General features: G+C 36.3%; 2 protein-coding genes across 3 annotated transcripts in view; one reads left to right on the top strand and one right to left on the bottom strand.

Annotated features, from left to right (window-relative positions):
• The window catches only part of LOC107716462 (5-oxoprolinase-like), a 49500-nt gene extending 46661 nt beyond the window's left edge, over positions 1-2839 (top strand). Inside the window, exons 23-27 of the mRNA XM_016522922.1 lie at positions 394-543; positions 1575-1732; positions 1816-1976; positions 2069-2166; positions 2669-2839. Of these exons, the coding sequence (XP_016378408.1) occupies positions 394-543; positions 1575-1732; positions 1816-1976; positions 2069-2166; positions 2669-2767 (666 nt within the window). The 3' untranslated portion in view covers positions 2768-2839. The remainder of the gene's footprint in view (positions 1-393; positions 544-1574; positions 1733-1815; positions 1977-2068; positions 2167-2668) is intronic.
• Positions 2840-8284: 5445 nt separating this feature from the next.
• On the bottom strand, positions 8285-13657 carry LOC107716461 (forkhead box protein H1-like). Of its 2 annotated transcripts, none has more exons than XM_016522919.1 (4): positions 13570-13657; positions 11880-12320; positions 10676-10780; positions 8285-10585 (listed from the first exon to the last, which is right to left on the bottom strand). In XM_016522919.1, exons 1-4 carry the CDS (start codon positions 13615-13617, stop codon positions 9638-9640), a joined length of 1542 nt encoding a protein of 513 aa, XP_016378405.1. In that variant the 5' UTR covers positions 13618-13657; the 3' UTR covers positions 8285-9637. The 2 variants fall into 2 exon arrangements, with proteins under 2 accessions (XP_016378405.1, XP_016378407.1); XM_016522921.1 differs by having other exon boundaries at positions 11880-12314; positions 13570-13640.
• Positions 13658-14940: the final 1283 nt, after the last annotated feature.

The raw sequence follows: 14940 nt of genomic DNA, 5'->3' as shown, positions 1-14940 counted from the left end.
TAGCTCCAACTTTCCCCAACACACCTGACTGGAAGTTTCTATGCCTAGTAAGAGCTTGATTAGCAGGTTCAGGTGTGTTTAATTAGGGTTGGAGCTAAATTCTGCAGGACACCGGCCCTCCAGGACTGAGTTTGGACAGCCTTGGGTTAGATTTTTTAAGGTGTCCTTGTTATAGTGTTATTACACTAAAGTACTGAGTAATATTAATATTAACAACATGTGCTTACTATAGGGTCAGTGTTATGGTTCGATTAGGGTTTACTGCTGTTACTGAAGTAAGTAGACACAATTATAACCTATAACAAGGACACTAAAATAAAATGTTATTACATTTTTATGAAGATAATTAGCAGGAAAGACTTTGTGTGTGTGATGAAGTGTTTTGTGTTTCAGGGCTGTCTGGCCCCTGTTAAAGTCATCATTCCCCCCGGCTCGATCCTGCAGCCGTCTCAGAATGCTGCAGTAGTGGGCGGTAATGTGCTGACCTCACAGAGAGTGGTGGATGTCATCTTCAAAGCTTTCCAAGTGTGTGCTGCATCACAGGTGTGTCATATCTGTCAGAACGATCTCTATCTACATCTTTCAATGAAATCTCCTTGTGCTGCAAAAATCCAGTTCTGGTTTTCAGAGCACGTGGTTTTGGCTGAGTCAGGTCAAATAAAAAATTTTTTTACCATGTTTTCACACATTGTTTCAATACAGCTTTGCAGAAAATAATGATTTTAATGTTCATAATATCTTAATATCTAAATGCAACTACTCTTGTATAGTTTTATTTAGCAGATTAGAGTTGAGCGATAATATGATTTACATTTTACAACAATACAAGCAGTCAAGCAGCTGAGATATGCTATATAGTATGTATCACCCTTCACAAGTGTACTATATGTATGTGGTTAAAGTTCAACCTACTTGTATATCCAAATTTATATAAAGAGCTAGACAATATTATAGTTTAATTTTGGGACAAAATAAAAAAATCTTTTTTTTTTTAAATATATTTTAATATATAGCTGAGTGATAATATAGTTAGCATTTTTTAACAATATAAGAATCAACCAGTTGAGATTTTCTGTGTATAGTACATACTACATACTACTCTGTGTATCCAGGTTGAGGCTGAATATACTTATAGCAGTTAATTAGTTAGTTATTAATTAATTATAGTAGCTTAATTAGTTATTAATTATTAATTAGTTAATGAATTTGAGTTGCTAATTAGTTATGTGGTGATATTGAGAATTATAAAATCTGTGAAGTTTTGTGCAATTTATAACAGTTTGATTTAATGACAAGCCTAATTACGGTTTCTATATAAAAATGTGGTTTGTACATATAAATGATGCAGTTAAATATTCCAATCATATTGGCAACCCTTAAGCAGTTTAACTGAGGAGTTAATTGTAAGTATTTATTGCATGATACTTAAAAATAACACATTATACATACTACATAATATCTTTAGTACCCTAGTCAGTGTGCACCTTTGACAAGGAACGAAAAACTCTATTTGTGTAAATTTAGATGCTGTTTATGATCATACTTTTTGCATTCTCTAATATTATTTTTTTAAGGGTTGCATGAACAACATTTCGTTCGGCAGTGAGAAAAGTGGTTACTATGAGACGGTTGCCGGGGGTGCGGGAGCAGGGCCAACCTGGAAGGGGCGCAGTGGAGTTCACACTCACATGACAAACACTCGCATCACTGACCCTGAGATCCTGGAGAGCAGGTCTGACTATATTACAGCATTATAGAAATGTTCCATTCATTCATAATGTGGAAGAGATTGTTGAAGTTGAGTTGCTGTCTCAGGTATCCAGTGATTCTTGAGCAGTTTTCCCTGCGGCCCGATTCCGGAGGGGCAGGTCTGTACCGCGGCGGTGATGGTGTGATCCGGAAACTTCGATTTCGTAGTCCAGTGGTTCTATCGGTATTAACGGAGAGGCGTTCTACACAGCCCTATGGCCTACACGGTACCTTCATCACAGTATATGTATATACTTTCATATACTTGTATGTGCTTCCGTATACATACACACATGTATATAATTCTTGCTTCATTTAGGAGGTAAAAATGGAGCACCTGGGCTGAATTTGTTTCATAAAACGGATGGCAGAGTTTTAAATTTAGGGGCCAAGAATACCATCAGCCTGGATCCTGGGGTAAGACAAACAGTGTGTGTTTTTGCATACTTGTAAATACAATCAAATCAATAATACGTTTTTTAAAACGAGATGAAAACAGTCACATCTACTAGAAGGAATAAAAAAAAAAGTCTCACAATTGTGACATTTTATTACGAGAGAAACTGAGAATTGCAAGATATTAACTTAAAATTGGAGGGAAAAAAAAACTGTATTCTTTATATATCACAATTCTGACTTTTTCTCAGAATTGCCACAATAAATCTCAGAATTGTTAGACAATAAGCAGCAATTATCTTTTTTTTATTTCTTTATTCCATTATGGAAATGGTCTTGAATACATATCAGTGTTCAGGAAAAAGCTCTTTTATTCTACGTAAGGATGATCCACCCTTTAATGATCACATCTATATATCTCTCTTCAAATGTCTTTGTTGTTTTCGAATGATTTTGTGTTAAGGGAGTTATTGACTATAGAATTTTCATTCAAATGGACTGACCTGTGTGGCGTACATGACAGGACATGTTCAGTCTGTTCACGCCTGGGGGAGGTGGATATGGAAGTGCGGATGAACAGGATGGAGACCATCAGCTTCCTTCTAAACGCCTTTGCCTGTAGGAGCTACAGAACACAGTTTAAGAAGAGGAAACAAAAGGAACAAAGCACTGGACAATAGAAACTGTTTCTGAAGACAGCTGAAATAAAGTCTAATGAAACCTCTTATATTAAGTGTTTTTTTCTTAATGTACAGTAGTGACAGAATTAGTGATCCGTGTATTAATTCAATACAGTAAAATGTAATGCTGTTACCATGAGCTGGATGGGTATCATTGATAATGAGATCATAGTAATGGGTGTAAACACCTCTTTGGGATGTTTACCTGCCTAAAGCCCAATGGGCTACAGCATAACTGCTACATAAAACAATGGAGAATGGATATTTGCATCCATTGTATGTCATTTCCCATAAGCAGAATTTAAAATACAAAAATAGATGCAGGTTTTGTCCTCCATAGAATATTAGGAAATTCAGTTTAGCCTTATCGCTTACTGATGATGATTGTTAACGTTTTATAGATCTAAATATGCTGATATTTTTGTAATGCCTTTTGTATTTATGTCAATTTCTCGTGAAGTGCAGATTGTTCCTCCATTTAGGCCTATATGTCTTCAAGCATATTTTGTAAAATAATAGTAGGCTAATGAATCGTGCTATAAATAATCGAGTCAATCATGAATTAATATTAAGCCTAATACTATTCATTAACAGACCTAACTACTCATTCATTTGTTTAGTTAGGCTACGTCATAAAGAAACTGGGCTAAATACATCGCTGTTTAATGATTGTGAAAGATCATTTTGTTGTGCTTCAATTTTTGCGCAGGGTGTTTCACAGAGGCTGATTTCAAAACTCCAATGCTGTTCAAATGTGAGCGTGGTGATTTTCCCACCAAGTTGAAGTGACACTTAATTATATTGATAGACGATGTCAATTTTATAGGCTAATTCATTTAAACGTGTTATTTTTATAATGTTACTAGATACAACTAGATGTTCATTGAAACTAAAATGTTAGTTACAATTATATAGGCTATGTCTGAAAAGAGATCAGCATTTTCAGATGATATTGACAATCTTATTTTATTTTATTGTATTTATTTCACTGGTGTTGGCATTTAAACGTGTTATTTTTATAATGTTACTAGATACAACTAGATGTTCATTGAAACTAAAATGTTAGTTACAATTATATAGGCTATGTCTGAAAAGAGATCAGCATTTTCAGATGATATTGACAATCTTATTTTATTGTATTTATTTATTTCACTGGTGTTGAAATACTTCTATAATCCGAGAAATACTACTGTCACACTATTAATGAATATTTACTATTGTATTTTATGAGAAAAAATGAACTCAACTGGATGTAAAACTTCACAATTTTTATAAAATGCTAATAGGCCTATTATCCTTCATATCCATTTTTTATTGTTTCATACGTTACCTGAATCGTTACCACCTACTCACTCTTTAAAAATTAAGGTTCCATAAAGGGCGTTTGCAGCGAGCCCAAGATGCTCATAGTTCGTAAAATAACCTTTTTTTTTCTTTTCTTTTTTGGTGTGAAGAACATTTAAAAAATCTAATGAACATGTTTTTTCCGCTATAAAGAACCCTTTTGTGAAATGGAAGTTTCCGTGGATTTTTATAATATTTTAATGACCGCAAGCTAAATACATTTATCAATATAAATGTAGTCTATATTGGATTACATGTTCATTAAATCACTGTTTAGGTCTATGTAAAAGCGTCAGTAGCCTATTTCAAAATCGATTTTTTTCCCCCAAAATTCTTCGTCCTTGCATGAAAAAAAAACCTCAATAAACAGAACCCCTTAGTAGAAATCGCATTATTAATAACACCACGAAGGCCTTTTCTGAACTATTTGTATATGTTGATTCTGACTCCTTAAAAGTGAACAAATTCTGTAGGCTATTCATAAATGTAAGAGCACCATTTCTATTTTCTTGCAATAAATAAATAAACGTTTGTCTGTGACTTTTTTTATTTGTAATTATATTCCTAACTATGTTATGTTTAGGGTGAATGGTCCTATGTGTTTACAGCAATAATTTACGATTTGGTTAATTGGTTGCGATTTCGTATGAATTTGATCTGCTGATGACTCCTTAGCCTGAAGGTTGGGATTAGGGCTTTCTAGTGACGGTTTACCTACAAATACGAAATTAGTACAATAATTATGAATTCTCATGAGATCGGGATAATTGCACAGAAGATGTGGGCGTGACGTCTGAGGCAGGGACAGTCCCATCCAAGAATCTATAAACATAGCCTACAGAACTAAAATATTGCCTATAAAAGTACTTTATTTACTTCTTCATATTTACCATGTTTCACTTTACTTTTTTTTTCTAAAAAAATAGCCCTGCTTTTTTATTATTATTAGGCTACAAACGTAAAAACAGTGGAGTGGGACTGTAACATTTAAACCCACATGTGTTCCAAATAGGCAATGCCTAACACACACATTATATGTGTGTTTTGATATTAATTGCTACACATTAAATAAATGCTTTAATTTTGATTGGCCAGTCAAAGTACTGCTGATGGAGCTAGACAAATGAACTGATGATGAAGCTATACAACTACATATTAATATTTACATTTTCAGCTTCTAATCGGATCATGGTCCTTTTAACCTGTCCTTGTGAAAATCTCTGGCTGAGTATCTCTCTTTCACTTTGTCAGGTTTTTTATGTCAACTTTTTACATTTCTTGGTTACTGCAATTTTCTTATTTTGTGGTCATATAATCTGAAGTCTTTACAGTTTTTTTTTTTAGAATCCCCATTTTGTCTCGACGATGAAAAAAAAAATAAAGTGGGTGAAGTTTTTGAATTAAAGGATGTATTCTCAGTTCAGTGTGTTCTAAGAGCCACTCATTTACTCTGCTTTTCAGAATTGTGTTTATAGATTCTTGTCGTTCCACTGCATCTTTGAGGAGCAAATGCCGTCTCTCCAGCTACTCATGAATAGAAAGTTGCTTTGACAGATGAATATAAATCGTATCAGGTGGCATGTGATTTATGATCTCTTCATTTTTAAAATTTCTATCAGTATTCAACCAGTTTCATTACTGGCTTTAAGTAAAATATTGTCGTTGATGAGACTCAGGCAGTATAACATATGATCACAAAGAAGTCAAGAACCAAACATATGATAGATGCCAAATGCAAATTAACAGTAACAAATATGCATTTGCTGTGAAACATCTAACTCGTGCTTTGTCCATGATATTTAAATTTTTTTTTTTTTTAAAAAGGCAGCTTTCACCATCGACACTAACCAGAGGCATGAACTGAAAGAGCGTGGCGGCCAAATACTTCTATAATCCGAGAAATACTACTGTCACACTATTAATGAATATTTACTATTGTATTTTATGAGAAAAAATGAACTCAACTGGATGTAAAACTTCACAATTTTTATAAAATGCTAATAGGCCTATTATCCTTCATATCCATTTTTTATTGTTTCATACGTTACCTGAATCGTTACCACCTACTCAGTCTTTAAAAATTAAGGTTCCATAAAGGGCGTTTGCAGCGATGCTCATAGTTCGTAAAATAACCTTTCTTTTTTTTTTTTTTTTTATAAAATGCTAATAGGCCTATTATCCTTCATATCCATTTTTTATTGTTTCATACGTTACCTGAATCGTTACCACCTACTCACTCTTTAAAAATTAAGGTTCCATAAAGGGCGTTTGCAGCGAGCCCAAGATGCTCATAGTTCGTAAAATAACCTTTTTTTTTCTTTTCTTTTTTGGTGTGAAGAACATTTAAAAAATCTAATGAACATGTTTTTTCCGCTATAAAGAACCCTTTTGTGAAATGGAAGTTTCCGTGGATTTTTATAATATTTTAATGACCGCAAGCTAAATACATTTATCAATATAAATGTAGTCTATACTGGATTACATGTTCATTAAATCACTGTTTAGGTCTATGTAAAAGCGTCAGTAGCCTATTTCAAAATCGATTTTTTTCCCCCAAAATTCTTCGTCCTTGCATGAAAAAAAAACCTCAATAAACAGAACCCCTTAGTAGAAATCGCATTATTAATAACACCACGAAGGCCTTTTCTGAACTATTTGTATATGTTGATTCTGACTCCTTAAAAGTGAACAAATTCTGTAGGCTATTCATAAATGTAAGAGCACCATTTCTATTTTCTTGCAATAAATAAATAAACGTTTGTCTGTGACTTTTTTTATTTGTAATTATATTCCTAACTATGTTATGTTTAGGGTGAATGGTCCTATGTGTTTACAGCAATAATTTACGATTTGGTTAATTGGTTGCGATTTCGTATGAATTTGATCTGCTGATGACTCCTTAGCCTGAAGGTTGGGATTAGGGCTTTCTAGTGACGGTTTACCTACAAATACGAAATTAGTACAATAATTATGAATTCTCATGAGATCGGGATAATTGCACAGAAGATGTGGGCGTGACGTCTGAGGCAGGGACAGTCCCATCCAAGAATCTATAAACATAGCCTACAGAACTAAAATATTGCCTATAAAAGTACTTTATTTACTTCTTCATATTTACCATGTTTCACTTTACTTTTTTTTTCTAAAAAAATAGCCCTGCTTTTTTATTATTATTAGGCTACAAACGTAAAAACAGTGGAGTGGGACTGTAACATTTAAACCCACATGTGTTCCAAATAGGCAATGTCTAACACACACATTATATGTGTGTTTTGATATTAATTGCTACACATTAAATAAATGCTTTAATTTTGATTGGCCAGTCAAAGTACTGCTGATGGAGCTAGACAAATGAACTGATGATGAAGCTATACAACTACATATTAATATTTACATTTTCAGCTTCTAATCGGATCATGGTCCTTTTAACCTGTCCTTGTGAAAATCTCTGGCTGAGTATCTCTCTTTCACTTTGTCAGGTTTTTTATGTCAACTTTTTACATTTCTTGGTTACTGCAATTTTCTTATTTTGTGGTCATATAATCTGAAGTCTTTACAGTTTTTTTTTTTAGAATCCCCATTTTGTCTCCACGATGAAAAAAAAAAATAAAGTGGGTGAAGTTTTTGAATTAAAGGATGTATTCTCAGTTCAGTGTGTTCTAAGAGCCACTCATTTACTCTGCTTTTCAGAATTGTGTTTATAGATTCTTGTCGTTCCACTGCATCTTTGAGGAGCAAATGCCGTCTCTCCAGCTACTCATGAATAGAAAGTTGCTTTGACAGATGAATATAAATCGTATCAGGTGGCATGTGATTTATGATCTCTTCATTTTTAAAATTTCTATCAGTATTCAACCAGTTTCATTACTGGCTTTAAGTAAAATATTGTCGTTGATGAGACTCAGGCAGTATAACATATGATCACAAAGAAGTCAAGAACCAAACATATGATAGATGCCAAATGCAAATTAACAGTAACAAATATGCATTTGCTGTGAAACATCTAACTCGTGCTTTGTCCATGATATTTAAAAAATTTTTTTTTTAAAAAGGCTTAGTGTCACTTTCCCTGCAATCTGAAGTCAATTGAAGATACACATACACTTTTAGGATTAACTACACTGAACTCTCCTAGACATGTTTTCACAGGATTACACCTAAAATAAACATATTTAAAGCATATTCATCAATACTATAAAGTCTGACTGCTCTACACCATGACACAATAATAATACATGGAAGAAAAAAAAAAGACTCAAACTCAGTGGAACAAATCGCCTAGAAACTGAGACTTCCCAAATACTTGAAACTAAGGTCCATTACAAAGAATGGACCTGTAAGAGGGTGGAAGTGTTGGGGGTATGAATGAGTGATTTTAAGGGAGGACAGGACAGAAAAAAACAGCAGGAGGTGGTGGTGGCATGACGTGCACCAGACGGAGGAACAACCACAGACCACCAGTTAAACGACCTTTACGTTTAATTACTGATCAAATCGCTCAATATGAGCTTCTGGACAGTATCATGCAGACATGCATGATCAAAAGGCAACATAAACATTTATTTAAAAAAGGCATTTGATGACCAGATTATAAAAACCATAGTTACAGCACCTACACTCCACAGGGACACAAGGAGTCATGATAAGGCTTTGAGACACTGATAAAATGGCTCTAATTACAGTTCTTCAAAGTGAATGCATGCCAGAAAAAAAAAACACACAAGACTGGATCTCATCAGATCTGTCAAGCCTCCACCACTGTTATCAGAGCCTGAGATTGGACTTTACCAAGTGGAGTGGGGGTGAAATGAAAGTGTTGTTAGCACACATAATCATGTCAGAAAAACCATACAAAAAGTAAAGATTTAAAAAAATCTGTTTACCCTGCTAAAACCAACAAGTGACACATTCATGTCATAAAAGCCAGTCTTTATGTAAACTTTGCAGGTTCCTTACAGTTTCAAAAGTACACAGTCACACACAAACACATCCCTAATCCTAACAAATGTCCAGCACACCATTTCTGGTTGATTTTTAGGGAGGTAAAGCAACCACACACACACACACCATACTTCAAGCTTATAAACTGACAACATTCAATTGGTCTTGTCAAGCATTTCATTGATTGTCCCCAAACATTTACAAGAGTCCATTCAGGAAACAAGAGCAGCCAATGTGCCTCCCCATTGACATTAAAAGTCTGAGGTAGTAATTGTGTCAAAGAAAAAGTCACATGAATGGACAGAAGTTACAACAGTGTCAACATTGGTTGGGTAGATTCTTTGGTCAATATTGGCCCTGTAACTGTTCAGTTCACAGAGGGATTTTCTCAAAGAATTCCCCGAGACAATTCACAGATGGAGTATACAGTAATGAGCAGCATTAGTGGTTGCAAATCTTTGTGAAACCCGAGCAGTGCCAAAGATAGGACTTTTTATCTTCTTCTTCTAGGACTATTTTTGCAAAGTTTAAAGAGAATATTTGCAAAGGGAAGGCCTGTTCTGAAGGGCATACTGGTTTGGAGGTGGATGAGCAGTCTGATTGTTGGGGCCAAGCGCATCAAACACGCTCTTATTGGGTGGAACAGATTGCAGCATACTGTCCAAGTCCATGAGGAGGGGTGGGGCTTGTATGGAAACTGGCCCATTTGGTAGGATGCGCCAGTAAGGGTGACCAATCAAGTGTGATGAAGTGACGTGTGCACCACCGTAACCGTACAACGGAATACCGCCCAGCGGCATGAACGGGTTTCCATTAAAGCGCATGCTAGGAGGGGCTACCGTGTTGGGAGGGGTGTACTTGGCGTAGGAGGTCGGCAGCTCCCATGGAGGTGTGGTGCTGCGTTTTGAGCTTTTGTTCGGCGGGGGGCAGGAGTCACTGTATCCGTCTGAAATTGATCCTCGATCACCTGATCGTTTCCCAATGAGTGTCACTCCTCTCCAGTCCTCGTCTGACAAATCCGACGCAGGACTGACGGAGCTGGTTGACGAACTGCAATTATACGAGCCATTGCAAGGATGTGGTGGAGTGGTAGAGCGAGTGTGCGGAGGAGGCCCAATGCCCCAACTTTCTCTCTCTCGTAGCCCTTCCCCAGCAGAACTGGCAGGCCTGAGGCTATGCAGGAGAGAATCTATAGCAAACGTGGAGTCCAGTTTTGGACGATAGGGGTCCTCTGATGGAGGTGGGCTGTGATGGGTGGGGACAGGGGGTAAGGAGAGGTCAGTGGGCAGTGTTTTGGATTTGTTCGACTGAGTGTAACCTTGAAAGATGTACGGGGCCAGGTCCTGAGCAAAGATAGTTTCATCCTGACGGGACACTGCCGTATTCTGTCTTTTCAGCAGCTCCAGTGGAATTCGGCTCACTTTTACAGTCCAAAAGTTACCTTTACCTTGGGGTTTACCAGGATCCTTAAGCACCTAGAGAGAGGAGGAGGGGCAACAAGATAATGTCAAATTAACATCAAACTAACACATTTTTTTTTCAGTCACCTGAAATCAAACACACACCTTCACGAAGCAGTCGTAAGATGACAGGTTGTGTCGGACTGAGTCCCTCCAGCCTTTGTAATTTCCCTTGAAGAATGGAAAGAGAGTGCTGATCTCCTTCAGAATCTGTTCAAAGAAGACAATTTATTCATAGTTATTAAAAACATATCGTATCATTATTATTGGCCACAGCTTCTAAACTGCACAGATTCTAAATAGACAGCGGTAGCCTACATTGCTGAGAATCTTGACTTTCTGCTACATTTTCAAAAAAAAGCCAGAATAAGGCAGTGTCCGGTGTGCATGCATAGACCTATATATTTGTAAATCACACAGAAAAAGTGAGATTTTCTGTGGGGTGACATTTATAACAGGCATAGTTAATAGGAGTATGCCTAATTTGCATGTTTAACCAGTTTAAACAGGTAAAAGTAATTTAAAAAAAAAAAGATGTTTAAAATACAGGATTTGCTTGCCATTTTATTCGAGAGAAAAAAGAAAAGAAAAAAAGTCGAGTCCAATCACCTGTAGCAGCAGGCCCTACCTCAAATCATTTACAAAAATGCACAGGAGTCACTCTTGAATAGTCAGCAAACTGTTAATCCCGATCGCGGATTCTTACAAATTGCGACATTTCGGAACAATTGCGTAGTAATTGCGGCACAGTGTGATTCCAGCCACAGCTATCAGCATGATAGAGTATCGGCCTCTGCTTTCACCATTCACAACACAAACCCCATTGAGATCCATGAGACAGATAACGTGCAACAACATTATGTGATTTGGATGTGCAACACGCACCAAAACTCACTTCACATGTAAACGGTCCTATAGTTTCTTTGTGGAAATTAACGTCAGTGTGCTGATGGCGCAACTGGGGTTTATAGAAATTTTAAGTTTCAAGGAGTGCTAATGGAATTTCTTTTTATTTGGAACCTGAAAGAAATCCTGCACTAAGATCCTAAAAAATGACATATTCTGTAGTATAGGGCCTACAACTTGTAAAAATGTAGCCTAAATGTGGATGTGGCACGAACTTGCCGATAAAGATAATCGTTTCAGCTGAAACGCTGAATTAAAAATATGTTATAAATATCGTACGTGGTGTAGAAATAGGGCATAATGTAAATAAACTGTGATTATTAAAATTCATTCATATTCCTGATGAATTTTGACCGTTTAAAAAACAAAAGTTGCGTGTTGCGCGCCTGTGAAGATGACATACCTCTGACAACGTGAGTTTCTTCTCCGGGGAGTTCTGGATGACCATTGCAATCATAGCTAGGTAAGAGTAAGGTGGTTTGGGATAACGCTGATAGTTCTTCTTCTTTCCTCCACTTGAGGTCCCATCCTGCATTTCCAATGCGCTCTGATCCGACGGTTTGGCTCTGTAACAGGAGTCCTGCGCCATCCCTGTGGACTTATCCAGCCGGCCACCGAACTTCAACAGAGGGTTTGTGGAGCAGTGACAGCTGGTGTTGGAAGAGGAATAGCTGGTTCTGCAGTCAAGGTGATGGTCGTGTTGGGCTCCTGCTTCTACAGTGATCACGGGTGGTGCCAACAAGCCCGGACCCCCCCAGTGCTTTGTCGTGCTGATGTAGAGGGGGAGGAGGCAGAGATGGTCGCTCCTCAACCCCTCAGACTGCTGGCTCCAGGTCAACTCTATCTGAGCAGCAAACAATTCACAGTTTCATGTCAATCCCGCTGCGTAATGGGAGTGAGAATGAGGCGCGATGCGCGATGACCGCCGGGGAGAAGGGGGAGGACACGATAAACATCAGCGATCAGATTTACTTAAAGACAGCTTAAGTGGCCTTTCCATGATCATGTATGGACCTTTCGCTACCAAGCATGAAATGCGAATAAGAATAAAATCTCGCACTTGATCATTTTCATATTGTGCTGGATGAAGATCATTTGGAATAAATGCTGTGGAATAAATAGTGTTAATCAAACGAATTAAGGCCTCCGATGAACCAGCTCCACTAACCAGTGAAATTCAAGAAAAAAGACTTCAGATCTTTCTTCAGAATTGCAAACAAAACATGGTGACCAGTTACTTCCCTTAAAATGTACACGTTACCTAACATAGTTTACATAAATTTTTTTTTTGTTTTTTTTTGAGAAAAGCATTTCCATGTTGTCTGTCAGATATAAAGAGGTGTGAATAATAAACGAATGGAAACAGCAATACACAGATTAACACCCAATCAACAATCAGGAAATAACTGCAAACCGATCATCTAATAGGGAGCATTGTCTCTGTGCATCAATACGCGCATCTGATCCTTATTACGTAAAAAAAAAAAATTGTAGGTTAATTATTATTAGCCGGATTAAATAGTGAAAAGTGGAAACGATGTGAAATTTTCCAGGCCGAAAGGAATGTCTTTTGGGGATTGGTTTTGGATTTAAAGTAGGACTCTCATATCTCAGCAAGATAGAGAAAACAAGTTGGATTAGAGAGAATCTCTTCCGTCCCGGGGGATCAAAAACACAATAGAGGGATGAGAACTAAACTCTGATATCACACCGAGAGCCTGATAATCGCCTTGAAAACAGATTGACAACATACTGCCTACTATTGTAGCACGTTTATTGGGATACTCTTTGACATGCACATTTCTTAAATTACTGACTCTAAATTATTTGCAGGAAACAAACAGATTTTGTGAACACTGTACATAGGCTATTTCTTAAAATAAAAAGTCTAAATAGCCTATTAAATATTACAGATCATCATTAACTTGTTTAAAAATCATTTACATGTTTTTCTGTTAACTGCATTGCGATTAATTTATTTCACGATTGGTTAATTTTCCGTTTTTTTAATGTACACCTTTAACAGACAAATATTTTAAGTGCTGTTAAAGGAGTTGCTGTATCTGTTAAACGTGAATGAACGCGTGTTTTACCTGCGGTACATTCACGCGCTCCTCTCTGTTTGAGAATCTGCAACTCATTAGCGTAATGATAATATGACGTTCTAATCAAACGAACGCTCAACGTTGATTGGACAAACAACTCTTTGTTTACTAACGAACCAGTCCAAACCCTGGCTACATAATTTAATACCTTCATCTATGTTCTCTTAATATTTATTTATTTAGCTTACTAACATCCTTATAAATAATAATAATAATAATAATAATAATAATAATAATAATAAACGATTTAAAACAATAAAATAAACAATTAAATGCACAAAGGCACACTCGAAGAAGTCCTAGCACTATTCACGAATCTTTTAGGGAACATTTGATCAAATTAGAGCAAAATAATATTCATAATAATAATACATAAATAAATATTTTTAAAAATCCAAATTACAGAAACGAATTAGCACATAGTATTTTGATATAGAGAATCTCATTGACAGTTTGAGTATTTTGTATACAACTAATGCTGGTTCTTCACTGGTTTAGAAAACAATGCAAAAATCAGGATAAGATAAACCACGCTGATGGAAAATACATGCCATTTTTAATTTAGTTATTTCTCTTTTAGCCATAACATACAAATGTGTAGCCTAGATTAGCACTAGCACACAGATACACATTTTTTGTGTAGGAAAAAAATTGCATTTACAACTGCACAACTTTAAGAAACTGTAGTTTTGTCTCTTGCTAATTAATGGACACACTGACTCATAGAGTTTATGGTGTAAATATGGGATGTATTAATGAAAGTGGCAGTATATGTTGATTTGCCAAGGATTATAGCAACAATATAATAATCCTCATATTATATAGGCCTACATCTTCTTGGAATCAGTAAAGCGTAACTTCTTCGTTTCAGCTGCAGATGACTCTATTTCCTGCGTTCCTCTGGAAAAGATCAGAAGAAGCTGTGAGGTCATTTCAGGGGTCACCAGATTAAACGCTTCAGCTGAGGTAAGTGTGATCTCAAATAGAGACTGTTCCTGGATTTTCCTTTGAATGTTTTCCATTAAATTGTATTTTTCCTGTTTTAGTTTACCATTAGAAGTATTCATTTCATAGCCTACCTGAAGGTTATCGAATCACTTTTAGCTAATTCTTGTTTATATGACCCAATGTTCCACTATTGCAGCAGTAATCGCTGACTAGTGGTCATGACCCTTTTATGAGCCCTGTGAGATAATAGACAGATAAGCTGTGTGTAAGGTGCCTGCTGTGAGGGCTCTCCATATCTGTTAATGCTGTCCAAAATTAAATATAGGCCGCTCAATTCCCCAGGGACAGGGTCAGAACTCAATTAGAGCACAGAAGCATTTTTAACCTGTTAACATTTGCACCAATAACTTG

The sequence above is a fragment of the Sinocyclocheilus rhinocerous genome, unplaced genomic scaffold (genome assembly GCF_001515625.1).
Source record: "Sinocyclocheilus rhinocerous isolate Xijiao unplaced genomic scaffold, SAMN03320098_v1.1 scaffold419, whole genome shotgun sequence".
Lineage (NCBI taxonomy): Eukaryota > Metazoa > Chordata > Actinopteri > Cypriniformes > Cyprinidae > Sinocyclocheilus > Sinocyclocheilus rhinocerous.
This window is presented reverse-complemented; position numbering and strand designations above follow the sequence as displayed.

Coding starts and splice junctions, on each gene's coding strand:
- LOC107716461 (XM_016522919.1), bottom strand. CDS start 13,617: ATGAGTTGCAGATTCTCAAACAGAGAGGAGCGCGTGAATGTACCGCAG. Junction 12,321..13,569: donor AGCGCGTGAATGTACCGCAG/GTAAAACACGCG, acceptor TTTGCTGCTCAG/ATAGAGTTGACCTGGAGCCA. Junction 10,781..11,879: donor AGAAACTCACGTTGTCAGAG/GTATGTCATCTT, acceptor TTCTTTGAACAG/ATTCTGAAGGAGATCAGCAC.